The following is a 16,042-nucleotide window of genomic DNA, read 5'->3' as shown; positions in this document are numbered from 1 at the left end:
ATTTTGAGAGAAAAGTTTTATTTTAACAGGAAGGGTAATATGTAGGAGGAGCTAAGGTGGGAAGAGTAAGGAGAGGAAGAGGAAGTGTAAGGAGAGGAGGAGGAGGAGAATGAGAGGAGCTAGGAGACGGGGGGGGGGGCGCGCCGGGGGGGTATGGTTACACTTCTGATTGTATAGGCATCTTGTTATTGACCATTTCCAAACTTATAAAGCCTTTGATTAACATTTTTAAAAAAAGTTACTAATACAAAAAAATAGGATGAGGAGGGAGAGTGATGGAATACATGTGACAGGAAATCAGATGAGGAAACTAGCTGGAGGAAGAAAGGGAAGGGGCAGAGGGAAACAAATCAGAACTCTAATGACACATGTATGAGGATGCTGTAATAAAACCCAGTACTTTGTATGTTAACTTAAAATACTAATAAAGAAAAAGCAAGGTGGAGGAGGGGGGATAGGATAGGGGGTTTCTGGGGGAGGGATGGGGAAAGGGGTTGACATCTGAAATGTAAATAAATAAAATATCCAATAAAAAATTAAAAAAAAAAAAGAACGCTGCTTGTAGATTTACAAAAACAACAGCTTGTTGGGCATGGTATCACATGCCTTTAAGCCCAGCACTTTGGAGGCAAAAGCAGTATACCTGGTCTATATATGGAGTTCCAAGACAGACAGAACCACACAAAAAGATCCTGTCTCAAAAGAACAAACCAAGCAAAGCAATAACACAACCACGGCTCGTCTGAGCACAGCACAGCAGTCTCAAAGTTCCTCACCTTCCGGAGCCTTGGAGGCAGGAACAGCTCAATCGTGGCGATCCCAGTTGTTCGGTAGTGTTCATTCCCGGTGCCGCGCTCAATTGCTTTGCATCGGATTTCCTCTATTATGTTTTCCACTTCATTTTCACAGCACTCCAGCCGCTCAGAATACTTCTTAGCAAGGTCCTATGAGGAGAAACCAGACACTTAGTTCAGTGGAGGGCCAGTGCAAAAAAGAAAAAAAAACTGTGTGTATGAAATATATATATATATATATCCTCCAACATATATATGTTGGACTGCGTGAGGGTATCCTTGTTCATGGTTGGGCATGGGCCTGGAACCCCGAGACTCTAAGTGAGAAATGGCAGGCGTTCAGCCACGTCCCCAGAACCCAGAGTCCTGACTTGCAGTCTAGTCTCCAGAGACCCACATTGTTCAGTCGCATAGCCCATTACAGCCCCTCTCAAAGTACACAGGTAGAGGGTGTGACTATAGGCCTCAGGCTCTAGGGATTTACATACTAATGAAGGCCAGAGGGCGGAACAAATTAAGCATTCCTTCCCAGGCCCTCCCCCTTTCTCCCTCCCTATTTAACTCAGGTCTGCCCTGAGGTTGGGGGGGGGGGGTACTTCCAGATCCATCCACCATCTGCCATGACAATAAACCCTTTTGGAACCAAAGATTTCCTCATGTCATTGGGGCCTGCCGCCCCAGAAGTCTACAGCCTCTGGAACCTTAGACGTTTCTCCTGTATGTGGGACCAGCCGTGTGGAAACCCATCGGAACCTCCACCTCCACTGTAGCCTTTTTTTTCCCACATACATACATACATACATACATTTTTTTCTTCCCCAAAGAAACATAATTCTTATAAGCAGATACCCCTACTGTACTGAAACTCAATCTGGACTCTCAGGGAGAAAGTAACACTTATAAATAGTAAAAGTAGGCTTGCTGGTCAGAATGACAGTAACTGAGACTATTCCAGTGAGATGGGAGGTCTGAGACTCTTGTGACCTTAATAGACTAAGAAATTACTTTAGGAGGCAGTGAACTAGGGCTATGAAGTCAATGGCTCAGCAAGTAAGGTCACTTGTGGCCAAGCCTGACACCTTGAGGTCAATCTCTGGGCCTTACAATGTGGTAGGAGAGAATCAAGGCTTAAAATTGAATTCTAGCCGGGCAGTGGTCGTTCATGCCTTTAATCCCAGCACTTGGGAGGCAGAGGGAGGCAGATTTCTGAGTTCAAGGCCAGCCTGGTCTACAGAGTGAGTTCCAGGACAGCCAGAGATACACAGAGAAACCCTCTCTCTCTCTCTCTCTCTCTCTCTCTCTCTCTCACACACACACACACACACACACACACACACTTTTTTTTCAAAGTTGTGGAGGCTGGAGAGGTGGCTCAGTGGCCATGAGCATCTTTCATTCTTAAAGAGGACCTGGGTTTGGTTCTCAGTACCCACATGGTAGTATAGCACTATCCATAACTCCTGTTCTGGAGTTCCAATGTTCTTCCTCTGACTTCTAATCATGTATGTAGTACATATATGCTGGAAACCAAACCCATGAAATTACTTGCTGTTCTGGGAAAACCTAGTCAGTTAAAGTACAAGGTTAAGAAAGGACATTCGTGGTTTCAGCCCCCAGGAACTTAAAGAATCTCTGGTATTTCCCAGAAACAAGTTACGATAGTAGGATGGTCTTAGGCAATGAGGATACTAAAGTGGGATAGCCTTAAGCAATGATCCTTGCCTAAACCTCCCACTTTGCTATGCCTTTATAACCTGCCGTCTGAAATTAAAATTTGAACACTTGATCAGGACTTTTAGACTGGGGCTTATTCTTTGTGTCTCTTGTCCCTTCATTCTTTTGCTCCCCTCTCTAGGTTCTTGTTGAATTCCCCATGGGCCGGGGCAATTGGTGCCCAACATTTTGGGGCTTGGGGCACAGGAAACCTGACAAACGTTGCCCCCACATGTATGTCCGTCACCCATAGATCACTGCTTCAATGTGAATTTGAGAGAAGATCCGCATTGTGATGGCCACAGAGCCACCCACCTGTGAGATTGATCTGTTTAAAATAGAGCAACGCAATCTTGGGACAAGCATTAAGTAAGCATGATTTATTTTTAAAGAGTCTAAAGGAGTCCCTCAAGACACAAGGAATGTAGGTTTAGAAAAAAGATCTTAAAAAATTCTTTACCTGCCGGGCAGTGGTGGCACATGCCTTTAATCCCAGCACTCGGAAGGCAGAGGCAGGCGGATTTTTGAGTTCGAGGCCAGCCTGGTCTACAGAGAGAGTTCCAGGACAGCCAGGGCTACACAGAGAAACCCTGTCTCGGAAAAAAAAAAAAAAATTCTTTACTTTCATCAGGGATGTTTGTCCATGGTTTCCCCAAGAGGGGACTATTGATGAGAAAGAGAAGGAAAAAGGCTATTTCAGAGCTCTCCTAGGGGCAGGAGAAAATCAGGAGACGTCCTGCTTTCTCTCTGGCTCCTACCAGAGAATTCCTTAGTTCTACTTTCTCTGTCTATTGTCTGTCCTTGGGGAGGCAATATGTCCACGTGTGTCAATTGTCTGTTTTTGTTTTGTTTGAATGATTGTTATTCTGTTTCATGTTCAAAAGAAAAAAATGGTTAAAACTATCCACCCCTTGATTTAGTTTAACTTGTTTAAAAGGTAATCTTAATATGCACAGCAGATGCTGATAAGTTACCTTGAACCTGTAACTAGGGGTCAACCTCAGCTGGAGAAGCCTTTCCAGGAGCTGACTGCATAAACTGCTCTTAAAGGGGTCAACAGCTTTTTGGCTTCTATGATAAGGAAGCTGATAGTTGCTTTTCCTAGAAATATCTGTGACAGTGTTTATAGGGTTCAACAAGTGACAAGGTGCTTTTCTCTTGAAATTACAGCTAGAAAAACTAAGAAAATTTTGTTTGGATAAAATATATAAGATGCTGGGCTGGAGAGATGGCTCAGTGGTTAAGAGCACCGACTGCTCTTCCAGAGGTCCTGAGTTCAATTCCCAGCAACCACATGGTGGCTCACAACCATCTGCAATGGGATCTGATGCCCTCTTCTGGTGTGTCTGAAGACAGAAATGGTGTACTCATAAACGTAAAATAAATAAATTTTTTAAAAAAAACTTGAGGAGGTAAAATATATAAGATGCCTAGCCACTTCACTTTTCTTTCTGACTAGTTTTAAAGGTATAAATACGTGCTGTGTGTTTTGGGTATAGATTATTGGCCTGTAAGTTATTGGGTATAATTAAAAATTTGCAACTTTGGTAACAGAAAGCTGGCTTAAATCTGGTAACTCAGGGTTGGAGTCATTCAGAAACCAGATGTACAAAGGACAAGATCTAAAACAATGTCTCTTTAATGAGATATTAAAAGCTGTACTATCATGCATTCATATATAAGAACTGGCAGCCAAACTTTGTAAGATGAGAGTAATGCACTTGGTGTGGATTTTATAGAGAATGGATTGTTTACATTGTTGACTCTAATATTGCAAAAGAAACTTAAATAGTTAAATTGTCAATGTTCCATTGGCTACAGTTGGCAGTTCAATTGTGAGCTCCGAGATTTTTTAATTACTCATGTTTATAGTCAAGAAGAGGATCGAGCAGATCAAGATGATTCCAAGAGTAATAAAAGTTAACAGCTGTAGCATAGTACAACCCTACTGACACTTTTACAGCTTTATTAGATACAGTGGTAGAGGCAAACTGAGTCCCCCAAGATTGAAAAGGAGATCTCAGTGGAAGTTTTAGCTGGGATCACACAAGGCCCTGATGAACCGTTTCTTGAATTTGAAATAGGCTGCTAAACTTGACTGGTAGAAATTTTAGAGACCTTCAGACAGGAGCTCCTTTTGTTACCTAATTGGCTTCTGAGAATGCTAACTACAGTCCAAGCCATGCTTTAACAGTGCTGAGGTGATAAGGAATGCTCTAAGTATGGGGGCATAGGTCATTTTAGGAAAGACTGTCCAAAAAATAGAGGCATAGACAGACAACAGAATCACCCCCCTGGAATCTGTCCTCAGTGCAGGAAGAATAAGCATTGGGCCAGGCCTCAGGAAATAGGCCCAGATTAAGAACTTTTACATTTGAGTTAAGATAAGCTCCAAGTGGGCTCAGCAGAAGCTTGTATGACATTCCTTTTGTCTTGGTCATCCTGACCAGCCCCTAAAAAGGTGTTTTCTGGAAATTTGTTTATTGCCTTGCTTCCTCCTTGGGGAGGAAAGGTCAGCTTCAGACCCAAAAACATTCACAACAGATAGCTTATGGGCCAGGAGTTATGGATAATGATTATTGCTGAAAAAATTAAATTATGCCTGCTTCCTCCATGGTATTATAAGCTGTGCCTACTAATAAAATAATTGCTCAAAGAGAGGACAAGACTGGCCTTCAACCTGGCCTTTATCTGATACTCTCACTCAGCTACAAGGGATTGGTTATTCAATTAATCAAAAACAAAGTTCAAACTTAAGATTTATGAAACTTGTGGGACATTACAGCTTGACTTGCCTACTCCAGCTGCCATTCCAGAAAATGCATATAATTATTATCGATTTAGAAGATTGTTTTTATATCTTTCCTTTACATCCTGGTGAAGGAGGGAGGTTTGCATTCAGTGGGTTTGCTTGTAATTTTGGAGAGCCCATGAATTGATATCATTGGAAAGTTTTGCCTTAAGAAATGGCTAATAGCCTATATTATATATAAAATTTGTTGTTGCTTTAATACACGAAGTTTAAATTCGTTCAGTGTATATTATTCATTGTATGGTATTTTTTTAGCTGATCTCTCTGAAGGAGTTTTACTGCAAACCTTTGCTCTCAGACAACAAGCTTTAAAATTTTGGGGCGTGGTTGTTGCTCCAGAAAAGATTCAAAGGCACTATCTTTTCAATATTTGGAACCTCAGTTATATTCTAAGCAGATTGTGGCACAGAAAATTCCAATAAGAAAAGATAGTTAGGGCTGGAGAGATGGCTCAGCCATTAAAGACTAGGCTCACAACCATCTGTAATAAGATCTAGTGCCCTCTTCTGGCTTGCAGGTATACATGCAAAAAAAAAGTTTACTTTTTTTTTTTTTTTTTTTTTGGTTTTTCGAGACAGGGTTTCTCTGTGTAGCCCTGGCTGTCCTGGAACTCACTCTGTAGACCAGGCTGGCCTCGAACTCAGAAATCCACCTGCCTCTGCCTCCCAAGTGCTGGGATTAAAGGCGTGCGCCACCACCGCCCGGCAAAAGTTTACTTTTAATGATTTTCAAAAGTTGTTAGGAGATATTAATTAGCTAAGACCTCACCTTAAGCTCACCACAAGAAAACTTGCCACTTTTTGATGTTCTTAAGGGAGACTCCTCACTTCCCGCCCTGTTCTTTGACCCCTGCAGCTACGTGAACCTTAGGGTTGGTAGAAAAAGCCATCCAAGAACAGGGAGTTTCCTTTATCTCTTTATCCTCTCATACACCTACAGGAGTGTTTTGGCAAATAGCCCTCTTCTCTGAGTTCACCTTTCAGCTTCGCCCCCTAAAGTACTCACTCCTTATACCTTCTTGGTTGCTAAGCTTATTCTTTTTGGGACATGAACAGAGTCGTCAGTTTTTTTGGTAAAGATCCTGATAAGATAATTGTGTCATATTCTAAAAATCAACTAGATTGGCTCATGCAAAACACGGATGAGTGGCCCATAGTTTGCTCCTCCTTTTTGGGAATGATTGATAATCATCCTGCTGATAAATTGTTCAATTTGCTAAGACTCTTCTCTTTATTTTCTCAAAGTTTACCTCCCCTCAATATTAAATGCTTGCTTGGTGTTTACTGATGGCTCCTCCAATGGATTAGCGGCTTATGTTATAGATTGACAGGTTACTCCTATTTGTTCCCCCTTTAAATTGGCCCAACTTGTAGAACTTCTTGCAGTAATAAAAGTGTTTCAATTATTAAAGGGTTTCCCCTTTAATTTGTATACTGACAGTGCCTATATTCCTCACTCTGTTCCCATTCTTAAAACAGTCCCATATATTAGACCCTTTACAAATGCCGCCCCTTTTTTCTCAGCTTCAAAAATTGATTGCCTCTAGATGCCACCCCTTTTTGTTGGACATCTCCGTGCTCATTTCGATTTGCTTGGCCCTCTTTCTTGAGGAAATGCCTGTGCAGATGCTGCGTCTTGCTTGACCTTTCCACTGTTGACAGGCTCTGTAGAACAGGCCCACAGAGTCATGCGTTGCATCATTTAAATGCTCAGACCCTTCGCCTACTTCTTACTCATGTGTACTCATGAACAGGCACATCAAATTGTTAAACAATTCCCCACCTGTGTCACACTTTTGCCCACTCCCAACCTGGGCATTAACCCCAGAGGTTTGGTTCCAAATGAAATATGGCAAATAAATATCACACATATTGAATTGGCAATCTTAAATATCTTCATGTGACCATAGATACTTTAGTGGATTTATTTTTGCTGCCTTACATACTGGAGAGGCTTCCAAAAATGTTACAGCCCACATTTTAAATTGTCTCCCCATCACAGGTAAGCCTAAAATTATTAAGACTGATAATGGTCCTGGCTACACTGGAAAAAAATTTCAGGAGTTTTGCCGCCAGTTACAAATAAGACATATTGCCGGGCAGTGGTGGTGCACGCCTTTAATCCCAGCACTTGGGAGGCAGAGGCAGGCAGATCCCTGAGAGTGAGGCCAGCCTGGTCTACAGAGTGAGTTCCAGGACAGCCAGAACTACACAGAGAAACCCTGTCTCAAAAAACCAAAACCAAAACAAAACAAATAAGACATATTACTAGCATTCCTTATAATCCTCAAGGACAGGGCATTGTTGAACATGCCCACTAGACTATCAAAAATACTCTACATAAGTTAAAGGGGGAGTTATACCCCGAGAAGGGGTCCCCTAAAAATATTCTCCATCATGCCTTGTTCTCGATTTTCTGAATCTGGACACTCATGGCAAATCTGCTGTTGATCACCTCTGGCAGCCTGAGACTAATAAAAATTATGCCACAGTTATGTGGAAGGACCCTCTTACTTTTAAATGGAATGGCCCAGACCCAGTTCTCATATGGGGCTGGGATTGATATGTCTGTTTGATACCAAAGAAGGCGCAGTTAGATGGCTGCCAGAAAGATTAATGAAACAAATAGATAACCTCCACAAAGCCAGACACAATTGTAGATAAAATGGATAGTAATTGAGATCCAGGGAAAAGAGATCTCCCTGAGAATTCTCTCCTTTTTCTTCCCTTTCCAGAAGAAAATGAGTTACTTGTGGTGTTTGTTGTTGAAGGTTATGATCCTGATACTGACCTTGGCCTCAGGACTTGCACTACTCAGAACTTCGATGGGATGTCCATTGACAAGGACATCGAACAGCTAGAGATTGGCATCAATAATCTGGAAGAATCCCCTCATTTCGCTGTCTGAAGTGGTCCTCCAAAAATGCAGAGGGCTCGATCTGCTTTTCCTTTAGCAAGGGGGGGTGGGGGGGGCTCTGTGTCACCCTCACGGATGAATGTTGTTTTTATACTGACCACACCAGGGTAGTTATAGATAGTATGGCTAAGATCAGAGTGAGATTAGAATGTCGAAAGAAACAACTAGAACAAGAAGAGGAGTGGTTTAAAAACTGGCTCTCTGCCTCTCCTTGGCTTACCACCCTTCTCACTTCCATCCTGGGACAGTAGTTGGTCTGCTAGTATTGTTATCATTAGGACCTTTTCTCTTTAATAGATTCATGGGCTTTATAAAACAATGAATTGACTCCTTGGCATCTAAACCTCTATAAGTACATTATCATAGACTTGATCTGCCTGATAGGGGTTTGGCTGAGCCTTGCAATGATATCTCCTTTAGGAGCTGCACGTTGGCTTGGCATGGTGGGGACACAACGTCAGGACACACCTGACAGGGCTGGAAGGCTAAGCACTGCAGGGGAGGACCTTATAGTCTGCTTTTGAGTCCCCTGAGAAGCAAAACTGACTGCACAGAGGTTGGTGTTGACTTCTTGTGTCTCAGAAAGTGGTTGAATAGGACCCCCAAAATCCTATGCAACCCATGAGACAAATAACCCTCTCCTCCCCAAAAAGACACCATTACAAATGATACTGGGAGGATCAGGTCAATATTTCCCCCTCTGGTTAATGCCCACTCATCTGTCGATGAGATCTCCTAATGTCCACCTTCGCTTGCCAGCCTCATTAAATATTGTTAAAAGGGAGGAAATGCTGGGAGACAAACCCATTAAATTACCTGCTGTTCTGGGAAAAGCTAGTCAGTTTAGTACAAGGTTAAGAAAGGATATTCTTGAAGTCTCAGTCACCAGGAACTTAAAGAATGTCCGGTATTTCCTGGAAGCCAGTTAAGACAGTCTTAGATAGCCTTAGTGGGATAGCCTTAAGCAATGATCCTTGCCTAAACTTCCGATTTTGCTATGTCTTTATAACCTGCCGCCTGAAAATAAAATTTGAGCGCTTGATCAGGACTTTTAGACTGGCGCTGCTTCTCTGTGTCTCTTGTCCCTTCATTCTTTCAACCCCCCTCCCTAGGTTCTTGTTGGATTTCCCGAGGGCCAGGGCACATATACATACACACAGGCACATAAATACATGCACTCATACATAAATAACTATAAAAAGACTTTTTAAAATAGTGAACTATTCATTGTCATTGGATGGGAATTTTTTTGGGGGGGGCATTTGTTTTTTGAGATAGGGTCTATTTGCCATGTGCACCCACATACCCCCCACACAAGTAAATAAATGTACAGAAAATCACTTTCTAAAACTTCTAATGACTCCAGAGCATGGTGGAGCACACCTGCAATCTAAGCACTCAGGAGGCAGAGAAGGAAGATCAGGAGTTCAAGGTCCTAGGGAGTTTGAGGCCAATCTAGACTGCATGAGACCTGTTTCAAAAAGCTAAAACAGAACACATACCAAACCAACCTAATAACCAAACAACCCACAGAAACCCTAGTTAACTAGAAAGGATATTTTTTTCCTGATAGCAGGTAATTCTAACATTAACTTGGGAACTAACAGTTCAACAGGTCTTGGTGCAGTCCTACAGAATACCCCATGTCAGGTACCGAGGCCAAGCACTAGTCTCCAGGTTACCCTCACTGACTGCCTACAAAGTACAGGGTTCCCATGTTTGACAATTTGCTACAGTAACTCAGAAGTCAAAATAAGGTCGGCAATTCTAACTTCACACAAGGCCACAAGTAAACAGAGATAGAGGGACAGGGTATGGTCTGTAAGCCCCTGGGTGGAGTCCCTGCCCTGGATCCTATGCCACCCTCACAGCTTTGGGGAGCCCCGTCGTTTACATATCTTTAATAGAAGCATGCTATCAGACATGACTGATTAAATCCTGGTCCACCAATGAGGGAAGCCATGATTAGCCCCTAGAGGGTGGGAGGGGAAGCATGAAGCTCCTAATCAAGGCCTTCTAGCAGCCACCTTTCCCACAAAGCTGTTAGGGCCCCCAAGCCTCCTTAGGAGGTAAGATGCTCCTGACGTCCTAGTTGTTCAAGAGGTTTAGCTCCGCCAGGAACTAGAGATAAGATCTTTTTTATAATGTCTCACTAATTCTCAAGCCAAAACACCACAGCAAGCAAGTTCAAATGGCATTAAGAACAGCACATCCATGTTCAGTTTTGAATGTCTTCCAAAGGCTGTGTTAGAGGCTTACTACGTACAGTGCTACTATTGATAGGTGGTGGAAACTTTACATGGTATACAGTCCTTGGGATAGCTAGAGGACCCACTGGACACATCATCCCTTTCTGCTTCCTGGTTTAGGAAACGAGAGACTTCCTTCTCCACTGGGCTCTGTGGTTGAGTGATATGCCTGAGGCAGGAGTTTGAGTCACACCTGGTTAAGTGATTCACAGGCCTCTGAGTTGCTGCTGCCTCCACACTTCAGAGTAAACTATTTCAGAAAAGTCAGAGGAGCGCACATACTAAGCAAAGCAAGGCTGGTATTGCAGTCATGTTTGTTCTCACTATGAAACAGCACATGCTGTGTATGACTGTTTGTCCTGGCGCCAGTCTTCATCTCTGCCCTGAGGCTTGTCACAATGTGTCACCCCAAAATCCCACAGCTTCAGGACCACTCAAGCTTGAGGAGCCTCCGGAACCATGGACCAAAATAACCTTTTTCTCCTTATAACTTAATTTTCCCCAGCTACTGTATTATATTTAATATGATTAATACAATGCCTGCAGAATCAGGGAACATAAACCTGAGTGAAATCCTGGGCTGTACCTCGGGTGCTGAAAAAAATTAAGTAGGAATTTGTTCATTACTAATGGTTTTGATGCTTCTCAAAATTTCCACTGCTGTGCCTACTAATTTCTGGTGACTTCAGAATAGTATTTACTAAATAAGTTTTGACACTGCAAAAGATTTACATGTTAAAAAAAAATACCTTTAAGGCCAAACCAACTTCTTTATTTTCTTCAGTATATGGAGGTTTCCAAAGTTGAATTTTGTCTTCTCTTAGAAACTGGGTCAGTTTTGCTTGAAGATATTTCTTCTGCGCCATCCTTGAAAGTAAAACTGTAAATCAATAAAACCCACATCACATTTTAAAACGCTTTTCACATTACTTAATCCCCCAAGTAAGTGGCATTTCCCCTCCCTACCTCAGTCAGCTTGATCTAAGCTATTGTATCCAATTATATGTAAGGCAATATATTTTTATTGTTTTTAGTTTATTTGTTTGTTTTTTTAAGATAGAGTTTCTTTGTGCAGCCCTGCCTGTCTTGGAACTTGTTCTGTAGACCAAGCTGGCTTGGAACAGAGATCTGCCTTCCTTTGCCTTCTGAGTACTGGGATTAAAAGTATCTATAACCAGCCCAGTGTACAATGTCTACTTTCAACTTGCTAATATGTAGCAAGGAGTAGCATACTCTCCTGTTTCTTGTTGAAGAAGGGAGCAAACCAGGGCAATCTGCATTATGAGTGCTAGGCCTCTTGTCTACTCAGTGGCAGCCCAGACCTATCTCTCCACTTCTTACTCTGTTATTCTCAGAAAGACAAGAAAAGAGGCTGGCTAGACAACTAAGGGGTTAGAGCACTGGCTATACTTCCTGAAGTCAGTTTGGTTCCAAATACCCCCATGGCAGTTCACAATCATCTGTAACTTTAGTTCCAGGGGAATCCAAGGCCCTCTTCTGTTATACATACATACATACATACATACATACATACATGTGAAACACCTAAAAAACACATAAAAAAGGTAATATATATATTTTTTTTTTTTTTAAAGACAAGACAAAAGCTCACCAAAAGGCACTTAGGAGTTTTTCAAATACAAATCTCTCAAACCACCAGAAACAGGATTCCAATCTATAGAAATTCTGAGACAAATATCACCACCATCTCCTAAGGAGAGTGGCATGGATAATTTACTAGTACCCAGCTATTCAGAAGGTTGAAAACAGCCTTTCAGGCTGTACCCACTCCACTGTCTGATAAAAGGAGCCAAGGTTATCACAACCCTTCATCTGTGCCCCACACTGTTGCCTTTAGTAACCCAATTTAAACTTTGTAAATTCTCTCACATTTGGCCACTTTAATTCAAAACCTAAGACAAAGCACAAAGAAAAGCTAGTCTGAACAATGAACCATCAGTAATAAAAGTTTATATAATTGAACTCTGAAGATAAAAAGTCTAGGTATGATGATATACACCTTTAATCCACGCACTTGGAGGGCACAGGTAGATCTCTGAGTTACAGTCCAGGCTCTCAAAAATCAATCAATCAATCAACCAATAAATAAATAAAAGAATTTATAGCACTGTATCATTTCACTTTTTGTGGATTTATTTGGTTTAGTTGGGATTTGTTAATCTTTATGATTTGTTTCTTGGTTTTGTTCTCACTGGTACTTCTGAAAGCACAATAGCACATCTGTTGTTCAATCTAACTAGATTGACGTAGACGGTGAAATCACTTTACTGCTGGGAAACCCCAGGCCCCAGCCAGGTTTGTAAAACCACAAAATAAGCCTGGGCCAGAACTGGGGATGGGACAATTGCCTACAATATGGACTCTAGTTTGTCTCACAAATCCCGTGCCGTGTCCTCAGCATTTAACTTCCCCATTTTTACATAGGAGGTGTAATGGCACCACACATGAGCACAGCTATTCCACAGGGTGGGCGAGGCTGCTGAGAGTCTGTGGCAGCTGGAACTGGTAGTGAAGTGGTTCAAGGTTTGCCAAATCAAACAAAGTAGGAAGCCACTCACTCCTCACTGGTGAACATGAATTCCGGAGAGTGGAAAAGTATGTGGATTAATGTAACTTAAATTTCAGCCTTCTAAACGTAATCCACCTCATCTTCAAGCCAAGTGTAACCCTTAAGCATTATTCCATAACCACACTTTCAAAAGGATGCTCAGATCTATCTGACAGTGAGAAACAGGTCACCAGGATGGCACACAGAGTGAACACTGTGTGTATGTATGGGGGGGGAGGGGGAGGGAGGGAGAAAGGAAGGAAGTGAGAGAGGGAGAGAGGGAGGGAGAGAGGGAGAGAATATGCTGTGTGTTTTTACTCACTCACAAGCTCACCACAAGGCACTTAGGAGTTTTTCAAATACAAATCTCTCAAACCACCAGAAACAGGATTCCAATCTATAGAAATTCTGAGACAAACATCACTGCCATCTCCTAAGGAGAGTGGCACGGATAATTTACTAGTACTCAGCTATTCAGAAGGTTGAAAACAGCCTTTCAGGCTGTACCCACTCCACTGTCTGATAAAAGGAGCCAAGGTTATCACAACCCTTCATCTGTGCCCCACACTGTTGCCAGGTTTACATCACCTAAGATTTTTTCCTTTGCTTTTTTTTTTTTTCTCATAATCATGACAGAGTCTCACTACTCAGATCTGGCTGTTCTGGCTGTTCAGAGTCTCGACTGTCGACGAGTCGGGACTTGAACTCACAGAGATTGCCTGTCTCTGCCTCCCAAATGCTGGGACTAAAGGTGTGCCACGCCCAGATTAAGATTTAATGTTTAACAAAATTAAACTTCTGAAGCCGACCATGTTTTGCTCGCCTTTAGCGAATCCCAGGGCAGTCACAGCTACATAGTGAGACACGATCTCAAAATAAATAAATAAATAAATAAATAAATAAACAAACCACTGCATTCAAACGTATGAAACTCCAGTTACAGGCAACAGGATAACATATTAGGTCAAAAGGAAGAAAAGCTAACAGCCCAGCTTTTCAATTTTATCTGCAGAACTGTTGTTTCATGTCTGTCGCTGGGCGTTCCACATCCTAATGCGGAAAATACTTAAGTCATACCAGCGCTCTGAACCGAAAGTGAAACGTTAGGAATCAACGTTGAAAGTATCACTTTCACTTATGGAATAGATCAACTGAGATTGCCTACACCCTTACGCACATTCAACAGACGTGCGATTAGGGCCTCCTATTTAAAAGAGCAAGGGAAGGAGGCGGGCCCAGCGTGGGCCCAGACAGCTCGCGTTCTCACCCACTGCGAGCCGCAGTCCGCACGTCAGCCTCAGCAGTCAGCTCACCGCAGCTCAGGCTGACGGCCGGGGCCCAGCCCTTTCCCGCAGCCCCGCCGCGACCTCCTCCCGCTTCCGCCCCAGCCTGCCCCGCCGCATCCACCCGAGTGCTCCTGCCCACCGAACCGACGGCCGCCCCGGCCGCGCCGCCAGGGCGAGGCCCAAGCCCGGGTCGGTGCCGGCCGCAGCTGTCTCACCTGCGCCACCACCGAGCCAGCCGCGACCTGCCGAGTACCCGGATGCTGCAGAGGCCACCGTTTGTTTTCATTCCGGGTGAGGCCGGCCCCGCCCCGGCTCCGCCCCCTCGCGCCCTCCGGAAGGCGGGTCATGGGCGGGAGCTGCACCGAGGGGTGGGGCCGAAGGGCTTGTAGGACAAGCTGTAGGCGATGGGGCAGGAAGGAAGCTGGCAAAACGCGGGTGTGGGCGGGGCTAATACTTAGTGGGCGGGGCTGATATGGGGCGGGATAACGGCGTAGATGGAAATAGGGAGAGTGGGGGCGGGGCTGATGTGGAGGTGGGAGGTGGGGGGCGAAGTGGGTGGGGCGAGGGCCGTGATGTGAGAGTCAGGAGATCTGTGGGCGGGGCTGGTTATTGCCGGTGGACCAGATGTGGGAAGGGGAGAGGAAGAAAGATGGAGGCAGGGCGGGTTGTAGGTGGAGCTGTTCGGTGGAAAGACAGGACTAAAACTAGTCAAGAGAGGTGGGGGGGACTGCCGTCGGGGGATGAGAGGAGAGGAGGCGTGGTGAGGAATGGAGGTGAGGCAATGCAAGTCTTCAGGCACCAAGTCTTCCGACCACTCCCAGACCCAGTTTTTCTGAGGTCGGAAGAAAATGAATCTGGCTTTATTCCCCCAAAGCCTTGACAGAGCAAGACCTGTTTTCCTGAACCTTTGTCTTCCCTCTACTAGGCATAGGGGGTCCCCCTAAACTGAAGGATGCTCACACCACCCTCCATAATCCCAGCAGGATCCCTTCCCCCCACCCCCCGTGAAGTTAGTTAGGCTACCCATGCCTCCAGCAGCTACTGCTACTCATTTCTGCCCACTACTACCATGTGTACAGTAAGTAGGGACATATGCTTTGCTCAGCACTGTGAAAAATACCAATGTCTATGAACTGGCATATCCTTATGTCTAGATAAGGAAACAATCCAAACAGGCATAAAAAATGAGGCCTTTTTAAAAATACTATGAGAAAGGAGCAGTGCTCTGGTGTTGAGCCTCCATCTTGCTGCAGACTGTGAGGAGACCTGAGACTGCAGGAGCATAAGCAACCAGGAACCCCAACAAGGAGGTTGCCAACTGCCAGCCTGCCAGTGAAGCTACATCCATCATTCAATACCTACTTCCCATGCACATACGGGAGAGCCCAACACAGACCTGTTGAGTCAGTGCAAAAATGTCTGGCCTCTGTGAATCGGGAGCTAATCAAGTTGTTATTAATATAAGGTTCAGGTTTATAAGTTCTTTGTTATGCCCTCCAAACTGATACAGCTTTCAGAACCAAACAAAAGAAAGTGAATGTAAACCCAAGAAAATGCTATCTGTTGGTAACTGTTTGCACTCTCGAGAAATTGTTAAGGCATTACCTTTCCTTCTTTGCAACTAAATAACAGACTTACTGTGCAAACTGAAACTTGATTCTTACCTCCCAAAGATCTGCTGCCATTTTTTTTTCTGTAGATTG

At 43.7% G+C, this 16,042-nt stretch overlaps 1 protein-coding gene across 1 annotated transcript in view; it reads right to left on the bottom strand.

Annotated features, from left to right (window-relative positions):
* The window catches only part of Nub1 (negative regulator of ubiquitin like proteins 1), a 37,337-nt gene extending 22,712 nt beyond the window's left edge, over positions 1 to 14,625 (bottom strand). Inside the window, exons 1-3 of the mRNA XM_028774684.1 lie at positions 14,555 to 14,625; positions 11,234 to 11,351; positions 777 to 944 (exon numbers count right to left, since the gene is read on the bottom strand). Coding sequence (XP_028630517.1) covers positions 777 to 944; positions 11,234 to 11,351; positions 14,555 to 14,625 — 357 coding nt within the window. The remainder of the gene's footprint in view (positions 1 to 776; positions 945 to 11,233; positions 11,352 to 14,554) is intronic.
* Positions 14,626 to 16,042: the final 1,417 nt, after the last annotated feature.

The sequence above is a fragment of the Grammomys surdaster genome, unplaced genomic scaffold (assembly GCF_004785775.1).
Source record: "Grammomys surdaster isolate TR1022 unplaced genomic scaffold, NIH_TR_1.0 242, whole genome shotgun sequence".
Classification (NCBI taxonomy): Eukaryota; Metazoa; Chordata; class Mammalia; order Rodentia; family Muridae; genus Grammomys; species Grammomys surdaster.
The sequence above is the reverse complement of the archived record's forward strand: the minus strand, read 5'-3'. Positions and strand labels throughout refer to the sequence as shown.